This window comes from Osmia lignaria, chromosome 6 (assembly GCF_051020975.1).
Source record: "Osmia lignaria lignaria isolate PbOS001 chromosome 6, iyOsmLign1, whole genome shotgun sequence".
In the NCBI taxonomy this organism is placed as follows: Eukaryota; Metazoa; Arthropoda; class Insecta; order Hymenoptera; family Megachilidae; genus Osmia; species Osmia lignaria.
The window spans coordinates 2,823,348-2,848,154 of record NC_135037.1 but is presented as its reverse complement, the minus strand read 5'-3'; the positions used below and the strand labels follow the sequence as shown (position 1 = coordinate 2,848,154).

The 24,807-nt window shown below is 34.2% G+C and overlaps 1 protein-coding gene across 13 annotated transcripts; it reads left to right on the top strand.

Moving 5' to 3' along the window:
- Window positions 1-135: 135 nt before the first annotated feature.
- On the top strand, window positions 136-24,721 carry Syp (synaptotagmin binding cytoplasmic RNA interacting protein). 13 transcript variants are annotated; one of them, XM_034318407.2, is made up of 12 exons: window positions 136-501; window positions 2,954-3,339; window positions 3,440-3,547; window positions 3,683-3,859; window positions 6,734-6,869; window positions 10,387-10,592; window positions 10,717-10,866; window positions 11,417-11,562; window positions 11,665-11,780; window positions 14,317-14,465; window positions 19,127-19,292; window positions 20,287-24,721. In XM_034318407.2, the coding sequence occupies exons 2-12, from the start codon at window positions 2,956-2,958 to the stop codon at window positions 20,535-20,537; spliced, it is 1,989 nt and encodes a 662-aa protein (XP_034174298.1). In that variant the 5' UTR covers window positions 136-501; window positions 2,954-2,955; the 3' UTR covers window positions 20,538-24,721. The 13 variants fall into 13 exon arrangements, with proteins under 13 accessions (XP_034174298.1, XP_034174299.1, XP_034174296.1 ...); XM_034318408.2 differs by lacking the exon at window positions 136-501 and adding an exon at window positions 1,356-1,514; XM_034318405.2 differs by lacking the exon at window positions 136-501 and adding an exon at window positions 1,680-1,698 and having other exon boundaries at window positions 19,127-19,283; window positions 20,290-24,721.
- The last annotated feature ends 86 nt before the right edge of the window (window positions 24,722-24,807 follow it).

The window sequence follows — 24,807 nt, the reverse complement described above, 5'->3', positions numbered from 1 at the left end:
AAGAGAGGTAAGCGGTTGAATCGGATTGGATTGGGGCGCAACTAGCAAGCAAGCAAGCAAGCAAGCGAGAAAACTGGTTTGGTTTTGTGAGGCTTGCACCACTGCATCGTTCTTTCAACGAGACAGTCCAATTTATGCATTACGGCTATGTAGGCACTACACGATATCAAAACGCTGCGCCCGGGCTTACTCCACTTATCGTCACTATCATTGCAATATTATTGGAACTTTGCAAGTGCCTACAAGACTAAATTCACTCATTACATTTCAGTTAATACAATAAAGTGTTTATAATTTGTAACACATATTAAAACACAGTGGAATACAACGCGAAAGTGAAGCGAAATAAACGCAAGTTCTCGTACTCGTATTAACATTGATTCTATCTCTAATATGAATTTTGTATCAGTTAAAAGCTTGTGACTGTTTTGTGCCGTATCTAGTGCTTCGTTTTACAATTTGTTTAAAATTAATACTGTGAAGATTTCAAATTTCATACAGGTACAACATTTTTATATTGTTTAATTGTACACATCGTATTCTTGCAGTATCAATGAAAGTTTATTTTTTCATCTTAAACATCTATTTATACTCACATTTATGTATATTTTATAACGTTGTCTTATGTGAGAGGTTATTGTATTTGGTCACCAATCGTTTAATGTTTCTAAAAGCTATAAATTTAACTTTTCTATTTTTAATTATGGTAGAGGAAGTAGTACTGTGTAATAATTTTACAATATACAGGAGATCATCAATCATGAAATATCGTTATGTCTAATTATGGTAATAACAGCGTATTATAACTGAATAGGTTGCATTAGAATCACATTCAACGTTTTTTCCTTATGAGGTTCGAGGTTATAAAATAGTCGTGTTTCTGTTTATCGTATATTAGTAATAAGGACAAAAAACAGTTAATCAGTGTGACTTTCCATTTTTTATACTTCATCTTATAACATTGGTGTTCACGTGAATTAGTAAACCAAATTATTTAATTTATAGTTAAAAGGAATATAGGTATTTCTTTTTAAATTTTGTTAATAAAACGTGCAAAAATTGAATAGAACAATATGAAAGTTCGTTACGTAGAACGTACATGTGTATGTATATGCACTATTTTGTTCTTGAAGTGATCTGTTAAAGTTGATATTGCCATGTCAAAGATAAATCGCAAAAATTGGTAATTATTAGAAACAAAGAAGTTACTATGATGGCAGTAGTTTAAATTTGCATACAAAAAAAATTTACGTAATATGCTATATGCACGATTCAATTACGAGATTCGTTATTTTATGAATGCATGTTGCATGGTCAACTTTTTCCTTTAAGCTTTTTGCACGAACCAATCAGAATTCGCGAATGTGTCTTAAAAGAAAATGGCTAACTCGCCATGTCGCTGGGTTCGAGCGTATCTTTGCGCGTCGTTTTGTGAACCCCGTAGTCTGCAATCACGTTGACGTCTGTCGCCATTTCCTCGCAGGAGGATTCTGTTCATTTACCTACTTTCTAAGGTATATATAATTTTTCTTGTTACAAGTTTTGTGAATATATTTTATTATCGTATTTTTTTTTGGTAATACATTAATAAGCGCGAGTGAAAATTCGTCGGTTGGTATGTTAGATGTTGATGTTGTGACGAGTGTAGAAGTGCATCGCATTCTTCAAGAAATATGGATGCAGCACCATTGCCGGCCGGCAAGCTATACGCATAAAATTTTAATTACACCTTTCTGAAAGTTTAATTAGAGGATTGTACATTTAAATTTATTAATTTAATTTTTTGATTGCAATAATATAAAGTTACCATATTTTCAGATATATATTGTTCAGTGATAATATTCTTTATTGTATTTTATATTTGAAATTGATGCAAAATGTCATTAATAATGTGTTGACGGAGTTTTATAAAAATCTTTCTGCTCATCATTCTTTTATTTTTTTATTTATTACATGATTTGTGATATTTCAAATGTCATGTGAGCTATTCATTAACGCGGGAAATTACACGGATTGTGTATTATATATGGAATGCTTAAGTCCAGATTTCTGTAGAGAACGTGTCTTGCTCCTTTCTTTTATATATTACATTTATGTAGATTAATATTTTTAAAAAAATCTCGATTTCTTATAAATCGTTTCTTATTATTTTAATTCTCTGTTTCTTTTTTTCTTCATTTTGTCTTCTGTTTTTCAACATTCGTTTTCCTTTTTATTATTTCTCTTTTTTCATTTTATCTTGTTTGTATAGCTTTCTCTTTCTTTTGTGTTAGACTTTGTTAATTGCATATTTCTTTCTTATAGTATCGAATGTTCAGTGTTTAATGTAAAAGTTTTCTTGCTGAAAGAGTTGTATGATTAAATCACAAAATTGCATAAGAATTGGTAACTGCATTATTAAGGAAACTTTAAAATGAAATAAAGATGGTTTTATATTTTTTTAATAAAAAGAAAAGCAGTTGAATATACTTGATGACCGTCAGTAATGTTTTTGCTGCCTTGTAATTTATATTCAGTATATTAAATTTGTCAATGTTTTTAATAGAATAGTTATAATATTTTATTGTTTAAAATTAACTAGAATAAAATAGAAACAAAAAGATATTTCTCACGAGTGTTATAAATATTACATTAACCTGTTGCTGTCAAAATACATATTGGTGCATAGTTTGAAAGTAAAAGGTTAACCGCAAGAAACATAAACAGATACATTCTTATCATCACAAAGACTTTTAAGTGGACTATTGCTTAATATATATAATTATTAGGATTCGATTATTGGTTTTGTATATAGATAAAATTGCTTGTAATCTACATGTACAGTTACTTGTAAATTGGTCCAATAGCAAAGCCTTAAGAATATTGTATATTGTTTCATTTCTGATACAATTTCCTTCTCTTTGTTTAATTTAAGTATTATATTTATATATTAAATTAAAATGATTTATTTCAGCTATGGCAGAAGGGAATGGAGAGATAAAAATGGAAGAGAAGCAATCTAAGGAGGAAATGGAATATGTAGAAAGAACAGAAGACTATGCAAAATTAATTCAATATGGATTGGATGAAAAAGTAGCTGCTAAACTGGATGAAATTTATAAGACAGGAAAGTTAGCTCATGTAGATCTGGATGCAAGAGCATTGGATGCGTTAAAGGAATTTCCTGTAGAGGGTGCATTAAATGTACTCATACAATTTCTTGAATCTAATTTAGAGCATGTATCAAATAAATCTGCGTATCTTTGCGGTGTAATGAAAACGTATAGACAAAAAAGTCGAGGTGGACAAGGTACTGGTACCAGCACGACTCCAAAAGCACCAGACGAGGATAAAATAAAAGTAAACTTATATTTTGTTAATTCAACACTTTTAGTGCTACATGTGTGAAATTGTTATTTAAGTTATGTGAAAGGTACAGAAGCAAACGATAATGTTTTAGATGATTCTTGAACGAACTGGGTATCCATTGGATGTGACAACAGGGCAAAGAAAATACGGAGGACCTCCTCCAAATTGGGAAGGTCCAACACCAGGAACTGGTTGCGAGGTAAAGTATAAAATGTTGTTATTTGACTCGCTACAGTACATATTTCTTTTGTTTTCAATGTAGTAATTTACAAGGAGGTTTTCGTAAACCGTCGATTTTATTTTTTCATTAACCGTCTTTCTGTTTTTATGAAAGGTGTTCTGTGGAAAAATTCCAAAAGATATGTACGAAGATGAATTGATTCCATTATTTGAAAAATGTGGAAAAATTTGGGATTTGAGATTAATGATGGATCCAATGGCAGGTTGCAACAGGGGATATGCATTTATTACTTTTACTAATAGGGAAGCAGCACAACAAGCTGTTAAAGAGGTATGTAGACATTTTCCAATATCTTTATTATCATGTAGGTACATGTTTGTGAAGCGTATACATTCTGTTATCCTAGTTTCTGATATATTGTTATGAACATGTCAGATCCCTTCATTCTTTTTTTTTAATGAAATTTTTTAGAAATGTTACAAAATTGTTATTGCTACCAAAATAAGTAGACTTTCGAAATGTTTAAATCTGTTATTAAATACTTTTTTCCTTCGTCTCTCAACTTTTATTTAAACAGTTCATTTAAACCAAAATTTGATTGTTTATTATAGTAATACTTAACTAAAACCAAACAGCAGTGAAATTTTCAGCCTCCTAAATACTATGTTATATCTCTAATATTTATTATTTTATTCGGTAAATTTTATGAATCCAGCTCTATGATACTAAGTGTCTTCCTTTTTGTTTATTTTTATTTTACATTAAACATTTCGAATCACTTTCATACTTCCCATGTGGCTTGTTCTATGTTGTGACTTGCGTTTTCTTTTCACTTTCCTTTATTATTATTATTATTATTTATTTATTTATTTATTTATTATCATTCTATTTTTTGTTTCGGTAGCTTTAACGCAATCGTTTTAGTATTGTTTCACTAATAATAAAAAATAATTTAAGATTCAATGTCTCTAGTTAGGAACAATCCACATATTTGTCTTATACATATACATGTACATATACATCCACCTGCCCGCCCAGCCAACCAACCAACCAACCAACCAACCACCTACCCAACCACCCACCCATTCACACACACATACAGCCATTTATACATACGTAGATACATCAACACGTATATACCTACATACCTACATACATTAATGATACCCTGGATAAGTTTCTTTTTCCAGCTCTCCTCTTTGCTCAGTGGGCAAAATTGGGAGTGGAGAACCTTTCAAAACATTGATGGTGAAAAAAAGAGAAAAAAAAAAAAGATATATATAAATATAAAAAAGTCTCGTGTGGTCTAATTGGTTAGGGGTATATTTACCTAATTGGTTGACTTTTCATTGGACAGTGACAATTTTTGTAACAAAATTTTGAAAATTGGTAGGCTTAAAATTTGTTTACAGGAACACATGATACGTGAACGCCGGTTTCCTATATTGTGAAGACTCGAGCGACAAAGCGCATGCCACTTTCTCGCTTTTATGGAACCAGGCCTTTGTTAACTGATTCACTAAATTGCATATTTTGAAAAAAATTTTTTCCTAAATTTATTCTGTTTATTGCAATTACATACAATGTGGAATATCTGATTGGAACAATATTAGGCATGTGTCTGTTTTCTTCATCCCACAGCTCGATAATCACGAAATAAAACCCGGCAAGAATCTGAAAGTAAACATTAGCGTTCCTAATCTACGACTTTTCGTGGGGAACATACCAAAGTCAAAAGGCAAAGAGGAGATCTTGGAGGAATTTGGTAAATTAACAGGTAAAGTGAATTCGAGGCGTGTGTACCTACCTATCTACCTATACCTACCTGTTTACCTGTATTTTTGTAATTTAAGAGTGGTAGCTTTTAAGTAGTGGTTGTAGATGGTATGGAATTTATGGAGAAAAATTATTCAAGGAAAAAAAGCAAAATGAACGATCGCGCGTGCGATCGTGCGATGTGCGATTACCTATAGCACCTTCAGTTCTGGTCAGTCTCCTTGCCTCTCGGTTTATTAGTGAACAGTAACACCTCTCTGGTCCAAATCTTCTTTTCCTCACATATTTAGGTTGAGTTATGAGTTATTCGCTTTTCACTTTTATATTCATTGTATTCCCAAATTTCTTTTTTTCCAACTCAATTTCTCTTTTTTAATCTTTCCTATTACCTTCAATTTCCTTTTCTCTTAGTTCTCACCAACTGTCATTGTCGTTCTTACTGCCACTGCCATTGTCACCTGGAATAATCGTCACCACTGTCACTGTCGTTTTCACACACATCTGTTACATTCTCGTATAATACATAATATCGTCACCATATTCACAAGTTACCACTGGTATCATTAATATATCGTCACTACAATCCAACGTTAATTCTAATATTTTATTGCATACATACATACATTCGCGTATGCACGTGTACTTCTTAATAATATTTTCATCATATCATATAATATTTTACCGTATTATATCGTACCATGAATACACACATCGTATACAAATAGACGTATATAAATACGCGCGCGCACGTGCCAAATTTCATCCGAATTCTCCCGATCTTTTTACGGTCGATCGATGGGTCGATCGTATACCGATTTTTCAAAATAATTACGTTTTCTTTTATTGCCATTGATTATGCAAAAAGGAGACGTAATGACTGAAAGAGAAAATGTGGAAGCTACATAGTAACATAATAACGCTATAAAAAAAAAAAAGAAATGTAGAATGTAGTGAAAATACATAATGTAACGAACAAAAGAAAAAGAAGAGAAAAAACTGTCGTATTCTCTGATTACGATATTTGACGACACGCTATACGCGCGATTCATGACTGGGCCTCGAGCATGAGGGTATGGGAGATCTGCGTGGACCGCTGGGGCGTTTGGCTCGCTAACAAACGGACAGGCACTCCCATCCATCTACCTATCACCCATCCACCTAATCAACCAATCAATCAATCAATCAGTTATTGACCTATCCATCCACCTAGTCATTAACTATGTATATTTACTCTCTTTTTTTTTTTAATTTTTTTTTTTTTTCTCATTTTCCATAATCCATCAACAACTATAGCTTGCCCTGTTCCTTTGTACAATACAAACATCCCTGAAGGTCGCTTCACGAATCCCATGTTCAGACAGCCAATAAGCAGGTGAAATTATAAAAGGCAAGCTTAATTGGCACTCTCCTTCCACATTATTCTTACAGCTGAATGATTATGAGATTCGGAAAGGGAAAAAGATTGGTGTTACCGTATCTTATAACAATCATCGCTTGTTTGTGGGAAATATTCCAAAGAATCGAGACCGAGATGACTTGTTCGAAGAATTTACAAAGCACGCACGTAAGTTGACAATTGTCCTTAAATCAGCAACAAGCAGTAACCGAAGGAAGTTCGATGGGAAAGATGGTGGGAACCAGAATCTTAATCTCTTAGCGATACGTACCGGCTGATTGTTTTTTTTTCCTTTTTTAATTCCATATTAAATAGAGGTGTCAGGTGGGTTAATCTCTTAGCCCTCTTGCATCGTTTATCAATTAGGAAAATTTATTTTCGAAGTGGTATAGATATATATAATACAATACACAGTGCAAGACCTTTTTCATATCCACAAAACCATTTCGCACGTAATCTCGCAACGAAATCTCCCAACGATAGTTTCTTTCATTTCCTTAAGTAAATGATATTTCGCATAACGATCTCATCGATTTTTTATGGTTTCATTGATCTTTAGACAAATAGCTTGACAAATAGATACATAATATTCTCGTACACTCTTACTCCACGATCAAAGACTGCTCGATTTTATTATAGTATCGTTTAGTTTCGTATTGTTTCTTGTTGTAACTATATTTTGTTCTTTTTTTTTTTTTAAGGTTCAACATTTTAACACTCCATCCATCTATTTTTGTATATTCTTTTTCTAATAATTTCCTTGCACTTTTTTTTTCTTTTTTAACTATTTCATTATCGAAAAGAACTGTTTCACGCGTTCGTCTCTCTTTCGATACATTTTTCTACTAACTTGGTGATTCCATAAGATTCTGTGTCGTTAGAAGAGAAGCTTCTTGTTCGAATTCATTGATATTCAGTTTAAATTAGAGAAATGTTGATCGTATACGCGTAAAGAGAAGTATTTCGGAGAACGATGCTTTTTGCACTCTATACACAATAACTAAGTTTTTTTACCGTAAACTTGGTCAATTTCTCAGATATTTGTTATCGAAAAAATGGCAAGGATCGATCGGGGAGTAATTAAGCGAATGTTAGTGGTATTTCTCACATGTTTTATGTGTGTTTTGCATAGCATTCTTGCATGTAATAAATAAAGTCTGGACTCAGAGAGGAGCTAAGGGTTGAATGAAAAACGAAATGTTACTGGCACATTTCATCGTCGAGTTGTTAAAAGCTTCATGAAAAAGAAAAGAAAGATAGAAACATTAAATATTAGCGCGGCAATTGATTGTAAATGATTGCTGTAGAACGATGAACCGATATTTTTTCCTTTTTTTTTTTTTTTTATTTGTTTTTTTTCCTTCTGAACATATTACGGGCAGAAATTCATTGCTATCGAATGCCTTGTATTTCTGTGATACGCGTATGTGTACGTGTTGCGTGTGCGCACGTGCGTGTTACGAATACACGTACATATATAGTCATAGTCATAGTCATAGACATAGACATAGACATAGGCATATGAACCGGCTTTTAAACTGAGAGGAAGGAGAGGAGAACTATTTTTTATAGGGAAAAAAAAAGAAAAATAATGATAATCCAAGTATGTTATTATAAGAGAAAAGTAATTGTTTGAATGTTTGTGCTAATGGTCTTTTCTTTTTATTTATTTATTTATTATTTAATTAATTAATTAATTCAATCAGTCATTCATTCATTCATTCATTCAATCAGTCATTCATTCACTCATTCATTCACTCATTCATTCATTCATTCGTTCGTTCGTTCATTCGATTCGATTTATTTATCTGTTTATTGTTTGATTTTGTTTCTTGTTTCTTTTTTTTTGCTTTTTTTTTTTGTTAATCGTGAGAACAGGTTGGTTATCGTATTATCGGTCGTACATATAGAGTAATATTTGTTCGAACGAACTACAATTTAACAGTATATTGGTCCTTTGTGTACTTGTAATTTAATCGTTTCTCACTGCATGTCAATTCTAATAGCATGAGAGTACCATAATAACGATAGCCTCTTGTATTTGCTGTCGTGTGTCAGCAAGCCAGGGTAATGAACATTATCATTGAAACAGAGTTTGCAGATACTTCGACATAGTGTTACGAATCGAAATAATTTTACGGAATTCACCGACGAATTACTTATTCAGCACTGTTTTATCAAATGAAAACCATGAATCATTAATCTTTTTTTAATAACATTTCATTCTCATATTCAGTTTACCCTTACATATTACAGTGCATTTTCTGTATTTTCTGTATTTTCTGTATTTTCTTCCTTTTTATTTCGCTCAATTTTAATTTCCATATTTTTTCATTTAAATTAATTATATATTTTCTTCTCTGTTTTTACGTTCTTTAATATATAATTTTAACAAGATGTAAATTGTTCACTTACAATTACTTAGGAAAATGATGAATGCTTTGAAAGATGATATATTATCATCTTTGGTTTATATTTATTAATAACAATTGCAACCTTTATTGTTTAACGCTAGTTTTAAATTGAACTTTTACACTTTGAAAGAAAGAAAAAGAAACAATATATACGTATATTTTTATTTGCATCTTAATTATATACGTATGTATATGTTACATGGATCCATTGAAAAGTTAATGAAAATTAGCATCTATTGCTAGATTTTTGCGAGTGAACGCGTGTTTATTCGAATGGTAGGGTGGAGAGAAAGGTGTTGGGGTAGAAGGGAGGAGAAACATAGGCATACACACGTAGATATAAATATACGATACAGTGTTGTGTGTTTTACTTTGTACGGTTTAAAAATAAATTTTTCTTACAACACGACGAGTATTTGAAAAACGAAAGACCCACTTTGGGGGGGAAACTTTTCGTGTATGTATATGTCGTTGATTCGTGTTTTGTCTTTCATGGTTGAACACCTTTTTTTTTTGAACTGGGTGAAGACCTCTGGTATATGCATTTTGGATTCATTGAAAAGATCCAAAAATTTCTACATTTGCAGTCTAAAAATACCAAACAAGCATATTCGAATACTACTCGAATGAAATTATTTTCATAGTAAAGCCTTGTTACTTTTTACTTTTTCTTTCCCCTTTTTGTTGTTGTTGTTCTTGTTGTTTTAATTAACATTTTAATATTATCATCAATGTTGTTTACTTAGAGAAAAATATTAAAACACATATGCAACATCGACGATTTTTATATGAAGTAGTTTACTACGTGTTCAGTTTTTCTTGTTTTTGTCCTTCCCTCACCTCTCTTTCTCTCTCTTACATTATTTCAAGCATAATAGCGTATCATAATCAAAAACATTTTCTAAACACATTAACATGTTGGAAGAAAATGAAATTTAGCTGGCATTATGTACAATTCTTTCTTTTTTTTATTTTTCTTGTTCGTTTATTTCATTACGTTTTAGTATCACTCAATAGAGTTGCTTATACTTACGTGTGTATGTGTGTATATACATATATGCACGCACGCGCACGCACGCACACTTATAAAGATACATTTTGACAAATTTTATTTTTCTCCTTTCTTTTGTTTTGCGTCTTTTTTTCGTTGTCATTTATCTCTTCTTTTTTTTTTTATACTTTCTTATTCCGTAGATGTATATATTCGGTATTCGGTTCATTGTTACGACGAATATTACTGATCCTGTTTTGTGTAATTGTTCATTGTATAGCTGGCCTGACGGAGGTGATTATCTACAGTTCGCCGGACGATAAGAAGAAAAACAGAGGCTTTTGCTTCTTAGAGTATGAATCTCACAAAGCTGCTTCTTTGGCGAAGCGAAGACTGAGCACTGGCCGAATCAAGGTGTGGGGCTGCGATATCATAGTCGATTGGGCTGATCCTCAAGAGGAACCTGACGAACAGACAATGTCCAAAGTAAATGACAAAAATCAAGTTGAACGAAAAACTTTCATCTCCCGTCTTTCAGCTTTCAATTTTGTCTCGAGAAACTGATCAATCGAATGTTTAATTTTTAATTAAATTATCTATGCTTTTTCAGGTACGTGTGTTATATGTGAAGAACTTGACGCAAGATTGCTCGGAGGAGAAATTAAAAGAGTGTTTTGAACAGTACGGTAATATTGAAAGAGTGAAAAAAATCAAAGACTATGCTTTTGTACATTTCGAAGAAAGGGATAATGCTGTTAAGGTAAGAATCCAGTTGCTCACCCTGTAAATGGTACCTGTTTTTTTCGTTTAATATCCCAAATTCGCAAAGTATCGTATTATCCTAGTGTACTCTGTTAACGACCCGTTGGTTAATTAACCCTTTACATATCGTATCACCGGTTGCACTAACGTTACGTGCTGTTAACCCTTATCGGACGCTAGCTTTGTACATGATTCTTACTAGATAGTTTCGACACGATACGTCTTGTCACCCCACACGTGCCATACGAACGCAGCGACAAAATACTTTTGTCACGTCAGAGGTGACTTAGACCGTTAAGGGTTAAAACCTAGCCAGTCTATAAGGCATTAGGTGGTAAACCGCCGTTGATAGAAAGAACATTGAATAACTCCGTTAGGTATAGAGATAAGCGTGTCGCGATGTTTGATACTACAAGAACAACGGGGGGTTCTTGTTGATTTGGTATCTTGTAAACGTATTCTTGCGATCATTCATGAGACCAAACGGTTATTACAATCGCAGCGTGGGTGTACGTGTGCGTCTGTGTTTACACGTGCATATGTTACAGGCAATGAATGAATTAAATGGAAAAGAGATCGGAGGCTCTCATATAGAAGTATCTCTGGCGAAACCACCATCCGATAAAAAGAAAAAGGAGGAGATGCTTCGTGCCAGAGAACGAAGAATGTTTCAAATGTTACAAGGTCGTAGCGGGTGAGTTGCGATAATTACGTTTCCTGTTACAAGTTATCACTCTTAATACCAGTGATCTGTAGCCAATAGTTTGGTTCGTTATAGCAACAGTTTCTATTACAGAGGTTCCCCGTCGCATCCGAGCATGATGGGAGGACCGATGCCAATTCGAGGACCTGGTCAGGGTCCTCGAGGTACTGGTGCAGGTATGCGAGGACAGATGGGACGAGGTGATTATGGTAAGTATTGGTCAGCTTGTTTTATTTTTCGCGGTTCGTTGGTTTTCTTATGCCCATCCGTACATAATATACGGATGTTATTTATTTGTATTTGATTATTTAATCACTTAATCATTTAATACAAACTCACGTTTTTAACGGTACATCTACAGATAATGAAACGCGTATTATTTTCCTATTAAATTAACCCGCTGTTTTCGATTACAGTCAGCTGTCTTCATATTTAGGCTTAGACCATAACTTTTGAATATACGCTTCGATCAGTATTTTATTCCTTTTTTCTTTTTATTATCAAATTCTTGTTAATTTCATTAACTTGCAATTCATTGATGACGCGTTAGATTAAAATGCCCGTAATTACAAGTTTATTTATTAAGATACGTACTTTTGTTTCGATCAAACGTGAAACGATGAAAATAATATACAAATTTATCGATCGCGGAACGAGGCAATTACTACATACATCAATCGAAGGATTTGATTATCGTGCACTTGTATAAATTTCATTCCAGATTTTAAACACTAATATTTCATTTTTCAGATTAAAGTAAATATTAAACCATTTATAGATCATTTACACGAATATCGTTATGGTAATGTTATATGACATAGATATCCCGCATGCTTATGGGGATTTTTCACTATCTCACTACATACCTTGGCTTACGCGCATGACACGTATACACGAGAAATTTTATTTACAAGTCGTAAAGTGTATCTAAAAATAACTTTATACCTTTAATATTGCAATCACGTTAGTGTCATTATCCTTTTTTTCTAAACCTTGATCAGAACAAAACGATTCCATTATTCGACCTTATTGTCGTTTCTGGGCTCATATAAAAAATTACTTGCATAGAAATTAACTTAACGAATTCGTTTGTGGAAAGGAAAGAAAAGGATGATTTAAAAAGAAAAAAAAAAAAATTAACTAAATATGATGAAATTTCATATTGATTTTTAAAAAGAAGACAGTCGGGTACGAAGCGTTTCAAGTATAGATTTTGTAAATTGAATCTCGCGTCATATCGGAAGGTTGTAGTGAGAAAGTGCTCGGATAAAGGAATACTTTCTCTTTTTCTTTTTCTTTTTTTCTCTTTTTTTTTTTTTTAATTCATTAACGTGTCAATAGAGCCAAGTTAAATTTGGTCTGAGCCTATGATTATCGCGTGTTCACTTATTAATCGTTTCTTTCTTTGTTATTTTTATAATATTTTAATTATTTTTATTAGTAATAAACTTATATTTAATTTTCGAGTAAAGTACAGCAAGTTTGTGAAAGTATGAATTAAGAAAAACAAAAATTCTCCTGTATTTTCATACATATGCAGCATTATGCATATGTATGTAACATTATGTGACCTAGCGTTATTACAGTAAGAGCACCTTGTTGCCTTACCACTACCACTTCCTGTGACACCTTTTTTCTTTTACATATATATATATATATAAACTTATTTTTTATCACAATGAATAATTGCATGCGTACTGTTTGTTTTGTATTTATGTACTATTGGTGCCCAAAAGTGAGAATTTAGTTCGTGGCAGTGTGTAATCGCACACGCGTTGCCCACGGAGAGGATATTTTTTTTTTCCTCCTTTTCTCTCTTCATTTTTTTATGTTGTTTGTTCTATTCCGTTTTACGTAAGCGTGTGTACTTTGTTGATTTTGTATGCATCATAAATTCATACAATTTGATTTCAGCTCTCATGGAAATAGGTAAGATGCGAATTGAATTAAGAGTGGAACACGTAGTAAAGCGTATGATTTATTAGTAGAAAATTTGTACTTTCTTTCCTATTTTAAAAATACAACATACCCATTGTGCAAAATACGCTGACGGATCATCGAAAATTGTGCATAAAGGTGAAATGTGAATTGTAAAAAATTTTGACGAACAGCTTAATCATTCCGCGGACACTTGTATACGTATCAAAAGTAATGTATTATTGTTATATCAATATTGGTCAGCTGATCGAATTTCTGGTGTGAATCTGTGGATGCAATGTTATGTTTTTTCATAAGTAGCGCGAATATCGCGAAAAATTTAATTAATAACCGAAGAACATCGATTGAAAAGTTCGAAAGTTTTCAATGATCCAGATGAAGCGTAGGGTTAAATAAAATCAGGATACGTGATGGTGGTAGGGTAATTTACACAGATTTTTCTTCGCAGTATCGTATAATTACATGTTCAGAATCTACTAATCTCCTATTTTTTTTTTCATAATGATTTCAATTAAACTGTTTTTATTAGTACCTACATATATGATTGCGAGGTAAAAATCACAGCATAATTGAAATACGTACCTATATTTTTTGCTCTTTATTTTCTTTTTCTTTTTTTGTTGATTTCCTTTCATTGGATTTTTCAAAACCATCTTTTCCCGGCATGCCTTTTCTTATTGCAAAAACAGAAAACAAGAACAAAACAAAAACAAAAAAAATGAAAACACAAGTATTAGTTTTGAATAAGTTGTCAATTGGATATATCGTGGCTAAATTTGGGTCTATTTGTAATGTGTGTTTTTATAGATTATGATTACGACTATTACGGTTATGGGGATTATCGAGGTGGCTACAGTGATCCATATTACGATGACTATTATCGATACGAAGATTACTATTTCGATTACGCGCCGCCTCCGCCACCTGCCAGAGGGAGAGGCAGGCAGCCTCAACCGGTGGGTCGCCTTTTTTAATGGTTCTAAAAAAAAGTCGTTTCCGTTCTTCAAATATTATTATTAATTTCTTCCCTTTTTTTTTCAAATTTTTTTTTTAATTCTTAAATAAATATTTGTGTATGTATGCGTATGTGCTGTATATGCGTATACATATATATATGTATGTATGTACGTACGCACGCGCCATACATGCGTATACATGTATGTATATACATGTATACACACATTAGCAGTAATTTGACTGTGGCACAGTGTTCGTGGAATGTTCCCGAGTTTTGTCGTACGATCCACTTCTAGATTTTCCAAAACAAATAAAACCTACCCATGTTTTCTTCTCTTTTCTTTTATTGTTCTTATTATTATTTTTTTTTCTCCAAATCGTTTAATAAGGGTGTGCATTAATTTTTTTTGAATAACTGCTAATCAAACTAAGACGATCAGGTATATATGTGTACATAATAATTTAGAAGCGTGCTTCGCTACATACGTTATTATCATTTCACGCGAGCTGCTATTTTAACATTTACGACACGTGTGCTACTACCTGTCACGAATGCGTATATCTGGACGAATACGTGCCTGAAATGTTTGCGTAGATGCGCGAGTAATTGCTTTAATGTTCTTTCTTTTTTTTTTTTTTCTATTCATCGTTTACATCCAGGCTCAGGCCTAAAGCAGACTCTCAATTACATTATTAGTTGTACATGAGTCCTTCCTCCCCCTGCACCACTCGTAAAACAATAAGAAATTCAATAAAAAATTTTTGAACTACTGAAATGAAATTAATCGTATTTACACACATACACAAAAAGAAAGATAAAACTTATTCAGTTAAAAGTATTTCTTTTCGTATGTATGATTACTACTCTGTGTGGAATATGTGGATATTTTCTCAGAATAAATGTGTTGATGAGCGATCGAACTAAAGAAAGAAAGAAAGAGGGAAAGTAAGAAGGAGAATTAGAAGTTACGTGTGTACCGTATTGAAAAACCCCAATGTATTATGTGGTGTATATGTTTCACTAATTCCATCGCTTACACTAACGGTATCCCGTGAAACCGAACACATTGCCACTTTCAAATTACTTGCTAATCATATCTGAGCCATGGTAGACCCATTCTAAATTTTTTTCAATGAAAATACAGCCGGGAAAAGCTATTAGAACATTCGAAAATAAGAGAGAAATGGAAAAGTCGGAAAACAAAACAAAAAAAAACCAAAAAAATAACAGCGAAGCGGATATTAACGTAATTCGGAGGGACGATAGAAGATTAAAACGGGGTTTTCAACTCTCTCTCTCTCCCGTTTTCTCCCTTTTTCCAACAAGAAAAACAAAATAAGGTTATGCATTTATGGTACTGTAGGTCTTTTCCTACCATTTACCCATCATAGTTGTTGGTCATTTGGAGAATAACGAAGTTGTAGGCTGAAAGTATCAATAGAGAAAATCCTATTGTGTGTGCGTTTTTTTATGTACCTGGTATATATATATATACACGCGTATATGCACATACTGGGTGGAAGTAAGATAGTGAGGTCATAGAAATACCTGTAACCCGAGGATGGTAAATGAATTATTGAATATAGATGATATCGACGGACCGATTGGTCGTCGAAAGAATACTTTGAAAATATGTATTGGATAATTTCCAATTTGAACGAGAATTACTTTGCAGATCACCTGCCCATACCTCGGCCAATGCGTAAACGTACCTCACAGTATTCCGCCAAGTATATACATATGTTGGTGTACATGATATTTCTATGTACGTATCTATGTATATATACGTATATGTATGCGTATACGTGTACACATTTATGAGTACATAACGTACATTATGAAAACGTAAAAAGCAATTGCGGCATGTTTGAAATTTCTGTTATCTTTCTCAGAGCGACGTACGTCTCGTGGCTCGGATATGATACAGATATATATGTATATATCTTAAGTTGCAGAATTATTCAGATATCGTAAGAGGATATTGGACCTTTTGCGCATTTGATAATAACGTTAGTTTGATAAACTAACTAATCGATGATTTAATTGATGGTCCAATGTATGGATAAATAAATAGATGATAGGTAGTAGGTAGGTAGATAGGTAGATAGGTAAATAGGTAGATAGGTAAAAAAAAAACAAAAAAAAAAAAACAGGTAAACGAGTGAATATATGGATGAATGAACTGATCAGTTTATTGATTAACTGGTTGACTGATCGATTTTTGCACGAGTGGATAGATCGATTATTCGATCGGTTGATTGCGACTGTCGTTTCATTTCCTACTTTTACTATTATTAACGCACAGGAATATGTGTATGTTAATATTGTCCTCTCTTGATATTCTGTTAATGCTTGTATATGTTTGGAAGAATCGAGATGCCGTTGTTTCCGAGTCGAATCGTCTAACGTGATTGTTTCCGGTTGAACGCATTTGTCATCGTTTTGTACTTCTTATTTTTATACATCTTATTATTCGTTATTATGAGAAGTAGATAACCCGTTGAAATAATTTTATTTCGATCGACGTATTGCTCTCGATATGCATCGCTTTGGTCGTAGTTGTTAGAACGTTTTGCATTCGTTCGTTGTATGTGCTAAGCTGGTTCTTTAGTTGAGAATCAGTTGTAAACGAGTATCGTTTGTGTCGATGGTCTTTTAATCATATTTTGGTTACCGTTTCTGGTTATCATTTGTTACGTTAGATATTGTCATATGTGTTATCTCTATTGTGAAATTATATGTAAAGTAGTTACGTTGATTTTCACGACAATTCGTTTGTTTCTTATAAAGTGAAAACTATCAATTTGAATACGTTATTATACGTATTCTGTTAATTTGAGAATATTACAACTTGAGAAGGTAGGTTGGCAGGCGGATGTTCAAATGGATGAACGAATGAATAGATGAATGAATGGATGGATGGACGGAGTTAGATAGATTAGATCTTGAGATAGTATTATATAGGTTTACAATTGCAGGAAGGAAAGTTAATCGTGGCTGTTTCGAGAAAACATACTGGTATAGAGAAGAGTTGCCTAGGTTGTTGTTAAAAACGGCAAACATAATATGGTGACAATTTATGTCACCTCTGTCCATAATATTTCCATACCGAAACGTGTCTCATTATGTAAATTTACTATATGATGTGGTAACGGAGAACTGACATAAGGAAAGAGCAACGATCTGCTAGTTCCTACTGGTCATTATGTAGTATATATTGCTAAAGATTTTGGCGACTGTTGCTTGCTTAGGTGTGTAAAATACCGCTTATGCTTTAATGTATCCTGCTGTAATATTGCGCCGCTTATATTTGAAATTTTGACTTGTTAAATTTATTTAATTTTTTTTTTTCTAGCTGAAAATGCAGTAGGTTGTGTCGCTTAAAAATGTTCCTTCGCCATCCCAATACAATTCGCTTTCCGCTTTAACTATATTGGGTAATTCTGCTAATACTTTTGCTGACTGTAAAAAAAAAGAGAAAAAGGACAAGCAAACAAAATGTGATTAGTAAAATTTGGTTTTAGGTAATTCCTTCTGTTGCACTGATCTTTCTTTCATACGTATAAACGCACATATGTGTATACATATCGACACGTATACACGCACGCCCGCACGCACTTACACGAAACATTACCCCTTCCATTTGCTATTCCCTTTTTTTTCATTTCCTCGTACAATACGTATCATACGTTTGCCTATCCTGTTCCTTCTAATCATACGTATACAATATACATACATAACAAGAAATAGTATAAATATATATATATATATATATATATATATATATATATCTACATACATAATATACGTACATAGGTGCATAAGTGCAACACGTATATACGTACTTACATACAACTTATAACGTACATCGACGAGCATCGAAGAATTGGTTCGGTAAGCTTTTAACTGTGTATCGATAAAAATGATTCTCTTAATCATACTTATTGTTAGTGCAGAAGTACAGCGATGCTTTTGGTAAATTTCAGCGGCAGGAGTTTATTCCTGTTGTTGCGTATAACTAACCGAAGTAAATCAGGTGAGTAACGAAAGTTTCCTCTTATAGTTTTCTTTCCGTAAAAAAAAAAGGATGTCTGTGCTTATCGATGTACCGAAGAACGTGTGCAATGTGTTTTGTGTACGTGTATGTTTTTTGCATTTATGCACGTACGTATATTGCTGCACATAGTTCATACGTGTACATACGTACGGAGGTACGTATGTCGTGTAATGTACTCTTCCACAAATACACATACCATTTCTACACATGTATGAATATATATATATATATATAATAATTAATTCATTTATTTATAATGAATATAAAATGTATATATATATATATATATATATATATACACATTAAGTTCGGAAGGTTACAAAGGTTCGGTTCTGTATATATTTACGAACGGAACGTTTGCCATTGATATAACATTCATGTTACAATTAGGGTTTACTTATCGATAGGTGATACGTTAGCAAACGATAGTAATGTATCGCGATATAGAAAGTAAGCGGAGGGCTGTTGACAAGAACACGATTAAAAAGCATGATTTAAAGAAAAAGAAAAAAAGAAAAGAAAAAGTTAGACGCGCGTAAACGGCGGTAGGAATGTAATAATTATCAGAAAAGGTAACGATTGGGTGTGTGTTATTTGGCCAGGCTGGACGTGGTCGTGGAGTAGTCCCGCGTGGCCGAATCGGTGGCCCGCAAGTCCGTGGGCCAGTCAGGGGGGGACGCAACCCCGCAACTTCAGGGGCCCGTGGGGTCCAGCGGCTGTCCGCTCGTGGGGGGGTCCGCGCCAAGGGAAGTTTACCAGGTGAGGATGGTCTGTATCTCCACAATAAATCAAACATTTTTTTATATATTATTATTAATATAACTACCACTATTATTATTATTATTACCACCGTTTTGCTTTGTCTTACCACCGTTCGCTTTCGCACGATTCTCGTTTCTTTCACTTTTTCTATATATACTTTCTCTCTTAGTATCATCGTACTTTCGCGTTATTCGCTTTACCACACCGAGACGTAGATGTCCTTATTCGTTTTGAATATTAATTCTTTCCATCTTCTTTCTATTTTCTCCTTGTTTTCATTCGGGCATCCTACTTGGCAAATTTTCTATTACGCGTCGGCAGTTGTAGCAATGCTATCTCTACTTAATATCTCTACCTGGTGTGCTTCTGACGTCGTATTTTACTTGGTAGAGTGTTAACGCTTGATCGATTCCATTAAAACTGTCAATTGCGTTTCTCGGCGATAATTAGATTATTCGATCACACGTACTGCAACGTCGATAGGTGTTGTAATCGATTAGCCAATTCTCATCTACCGGAATCTCTGACTCGTCTCATCGATCTATAGTGGATTCAAGTACTTTGATGTCGTATTCTCGTTTCTCCTTTCGCGTTTCTCGTAATAGTTGAATCGTTACAATGTACGAGAATGAATCTTTCTTTCCATTAAGGTGGATACTTATTCTAGTCCATCCTTGCACTTTTCTATTTTGTATCGATTCCTCTAACGGTTCGGTTCTTTCTTTCGAGACGATATTATCAATCTTCTTAACGTTCCTTTCGCGATACGGTGTCGCGTTTATCGATTCGTTATCCGCATTTCGTTCGACACGAATTATCGAGACAGACGGTTGTGCAGGTAACGTGATTCGCTCGGTGAACGATTCGGTCGCAAGTAAACGGTGGCGATGGAAGAAAAGATATTCCGGTGATTTTGGCAGTAGAGGAGAAAGCGATTATTGTGACGATTATCTCCCGGATAGCAATTGTGACGGAGGTTTTGTTTGCTTCTTTTGTACAGCAGGTAAACGAAAATTTGACGGGGGTCACCAGAACCAGGGGGAATCTAAGCGTCGCTTCCAGAGCAACTGGGGAAACCAACCCCTCGCTCAGCAACCACTGGGCAATGCGTACGGATTGGCGAGTGTGAATGGTGGCAGTGGTGGTGGTGGCGGCGGTGACATTGGATTTGGAGGCAGGACCGCTACGCTCGGCGGTATTTCCAGTGACGACCACGAGTGGTATCAAGACTCTTACCAATCGTGGAGCTAACTTCTGCAAGTTTGTGAGTGAACACGCACGCACGTACGTAAACACGCACGCACGCACGCACGAACAAACGAACAAACAAACAAATGACGGATAAACTATGAGAAAAGCGATAAAAAGCAACGGAAAACCAACTGAACTAAACTTAAAAAAATTATATATATATATATATACATATATATATAAAAAAAAGGTAATATAATTGTGAAAGAAGAGCGAGGAGCGCATAATAAGCGATAGAAGAAATGATTACGGTAGAGAAAGATTTGAAACGAAGGAGGATATAATCCACTTATATATATATATATGCTATTTATTATATCGATCTGGTAATTGTACATGTTTTCGTACGTATTCAGTCATCGGATGGACAAGACAAGTAGGAAAAAAAAAAAATATGCGTAAAGCGTCGTGCGCTCGGCGTCACCACCATCGCCCGCTATTGTTGTGATTATGTATACAGTGATGTGCCACTGGGACTAATTATTACATCGGAGTGACCACCCAACAACCCACCCCGTACTACTATTATTATTATTATTATTATTATTATTGCTATTATTATTATTATAATTATAATAATAATTATTATTATTATTAATGTTATTATACATATACGTATATGTATGCATATATATGCGCGTGAATGTGAGATGTATGCGTTCTGTCTATATACGTGAATGTTTTATATACATCGTATGTATGAACATTACATATAATGTATATATCGCATACGCGAATAGGCAAACGCATATACAGCCTCGTATGATCCTGTGTATGTACGCCTCTGAGAGTACATGCGAGCATGTATGGTACGTATGTATGTCTGTCGGACGTTGTACGAATGCATGTCCGCGTATATATGAATGCATATATGTATATTAATTTTTAAGTACTACTACATTGTCACATTGTTTACTGCCAAGTGATACACGAAGATCAGCGATGTTGACGTTAGGATTGTGATGGCTTGTACTAATTAAGAGAAATCAGTGAAGCCTGCGATTTTATTATTGCTGCGGTTCAGTGTTGCAAGTATACGTGTGTAAGAGAACGCGCGCGCGCGTCTGTGGGTGTGTGTATGTGTGTGTGTGTGTGTGAGCGTAAAGGATAGCGATCGAAGGAAGAGAAAAGGAATCGATAGTAAAGTTTAAGATAAAAGTATAGACGAAAGAACTCGAGCAACAGGGAATTTAGTGTAATGATATAACGGAAGTGGACGACGGTGGACGACGGCAGACGATACGGGAAAGAAAGGCGATGCAAGAAAGTTAAGGAAGAATGAATGTTGCGATAGAGTTGTGACGCGTGAATGAGATATTGCAAGTATCGATATAGTGATAAATTTGAATAATTTTTGTAAGGTTGAGGAAGGTGGAACTGCGCGTGTACGTTTTACGCTGCGCGTGCGCATTCCTGCGCACGCATACGCGCATGCGTACACGCGGCCGTGCGCGAATGTACGGTGTGTCGTGTATGCGTGGAGCGCGCCAAGCGCCGCTAGACCTTCTATTGTTGGTCTATAATGTGTACAGTCAGTGAAACTATTATTATTATTAAGGGTCAGGCGGGTTTTATGGAAGTAGGAACTGAAAGGTTTAGGAATCAACGGTTCTGCAGACATTTATCGCATTCGATCGGTTATAATTACGAAATAACGCGTCAGACGGAAGAACGAAACTTTAATCGAGACAAAATTGTTTGTTAAGTACCGCGCATATGTGTAATATTTGTTTTTTTTTTCTTTTTTTTCGGTGGTAGTGTTACAAGAGCGGAAATTAGTCGAAATTTTAAATGATGTTTGTTATTTCTTCGCTTCTTCGTGTTCTTTTTTTCTTTCTTTTCTTTTCCTTTTCTTTTTTTATTCAAATCTGAGAACGAAACAAAGAACCGTTGAATACATACAAACGAGTGTACGGGATGAATAGAAAAAAAAGCATAGCTTATATGTTTCGTTTTCCTTTTTTTCTTTTTAAATCTTAAAATTTTACTTTCAAAATTTTTATGTTACGTTTCATCGCGTGATTCGTGCAACGCTAATGCGCGCTCGCGCAAATCTTTTTAGATAACGACTGACTACTGAAATTTGATAATGATAGTCACGGATTGATTTAGGATGTGTAAAGTAAACGCAACGTTTACAAATGCATGAACGCATACAGCACACATTTTGAGTGTTGACTCGTTGTTATTGTTAGCCTGTTAGTTAATTAGTAAGAGTTGTAAGTGCGGGCTTATAGTTGGTCCCTGTCCCTGGAGCCCAGACACCCCCCTGTTCTGGAGAATATTTGAAAAGGAAATATAAGCAGAAGCTTGATACCATTTTACACGCAAACCCCCCAAACTTATTACGATGAAAAGGTAGAAAGTTGAACAATTAATGAGAAACATTAAAATTCGTTTGTAACGAAGCGACTGCATATCACCGTATTGTTCTATCGTGTAGCATGAGAAAACGAATCAGCACATACATCGGCTCTGTTTGAATATTACATACATATGAAAAAAAAGAACCAACGTACATAAACACACATACACATGTACAAGTAGATACCAGAAAAATGCAGTTTCATATGGAAGCGATAGAAATTTCAATACGTAAGAAAAATGAAAAACAAAAAAAAAAAAAAAGAAAACACGAATTCTGTCCACTGAGTTTTGAAACAATCGATTTTCAAGAACGAATAGCTTTGAAAGCGATCGATTAGTTGAAAATTTATCGCATCGATGAGCATTTTGTTACATTATTATTATTATTATTCGCTTTTTACTTAAACTTCATATTTCTTTGCCATCGATACTAATAGCGATGATATGATAACTGTAACATAAAGATCGAAGGCCCCTTACTTTTACTTCCTGTCCCCAGTCATGCGGTCATTGTCTAACGGAAAGAAGCAACCGGGAGTGTGAGCGGGAGAAATAGAAGAAATGGAATTTAAGAGTGAAAGTGATCGATCGGGTGAGAGGGAGAGAAAGAGAGAGAGCGAGTGAGAGGGAGGATGATGGCAAGGATGGTTGGATGGAAGGGAAGAAAAGGGATTGAAGCGAATGAAAGCAAAAGGAAGATAGAAAAAAAGGAGCCAGCAGTTGAAAAAAGAAAAAAACAGAAACCGATATTTTACCTGTACTGGTTAAATATTATTGCCTTTTATTCCTTTAGTCCTCCTCCTCCTCCTCCTCCTCCCCCCCCCTCCTCATCTCCTATAAACTCTTCATTATTCACTTACCATATTTTATACCTACCTATTCTACTTACCTACACATGTCCTATTTATAAAATCATACTATCGAGGATATAATAATATTAATATTAATACGATAAGGATAATATTGCTAATTATACTGAGTGGATTTTTGTAACACAATAACATTTCAATATAAATTCTGGTTTTCCTTCGAAATTTGTAGTAAAGGAAGATTATATACATATATACGAAGCAGGCAGGCAGGCAGGTAGGAAACAAAGATGCAAGCGAGAAAGAAAGAAAGAAAGAAAGAACGGACGAACGAAAGAAAGAAAGAAAGAAAGAAAGAGAGAAAGAAAGAGGGAAAAAAAGGAAACAAATTCAGCTTGCGGGGGCAAGGAAGCATAACCTGGCAAAAGCAGAGGCAGTTCACGGTGACGAGACTTTAGACTGATCTAGGTACTAGCGTTACGATATTGGCCCTACCCCAGCCTTAAGGTGCCCCAACAATTATATCATTTACCCTCTTTGCGCTATTTTATACTTTGACCGGTGTGTGGCAGCTGGGGTGCCTGGGGGGTTATCGGTCGCATTTAGGATAAAATGCACCACTGTGGCTGACAATGCAGTAGCCACGCGCGCCCTTTTACCCGGTCATTGACCTAATTCGCGGCACACATCCTTGGGAACTTGACTCTTTTTTGGTTGGCCCGTGTCAAGCGGATGTTGTGTGATTTTTGGGTCGCTCAATTTATGTTAATAACGGCCCAAAGATGTGTTTTTTAATTATATATAAAATATATTATATATTATATTCCTGCGAATATGCATTTTGTGACGTGATGTTATATAGCACTAATGAGGAAAACAAATAACAAACGATAAACAAACAAAACAAGCAAACACATAAAACAAAAAAAAAGATAAAAAAATATGAACAATTGTGTACGAAAAGAAAATGAAAGAAAAAATGTTTAAAAAAAAAAAAAAAACGAAATACGTAACACTATTCACACGAATATAAACGGTTTATGTTTCTCGCGCCACATGCCACATGTCAGCTCCATGGCTATAAAAAAGAAAAA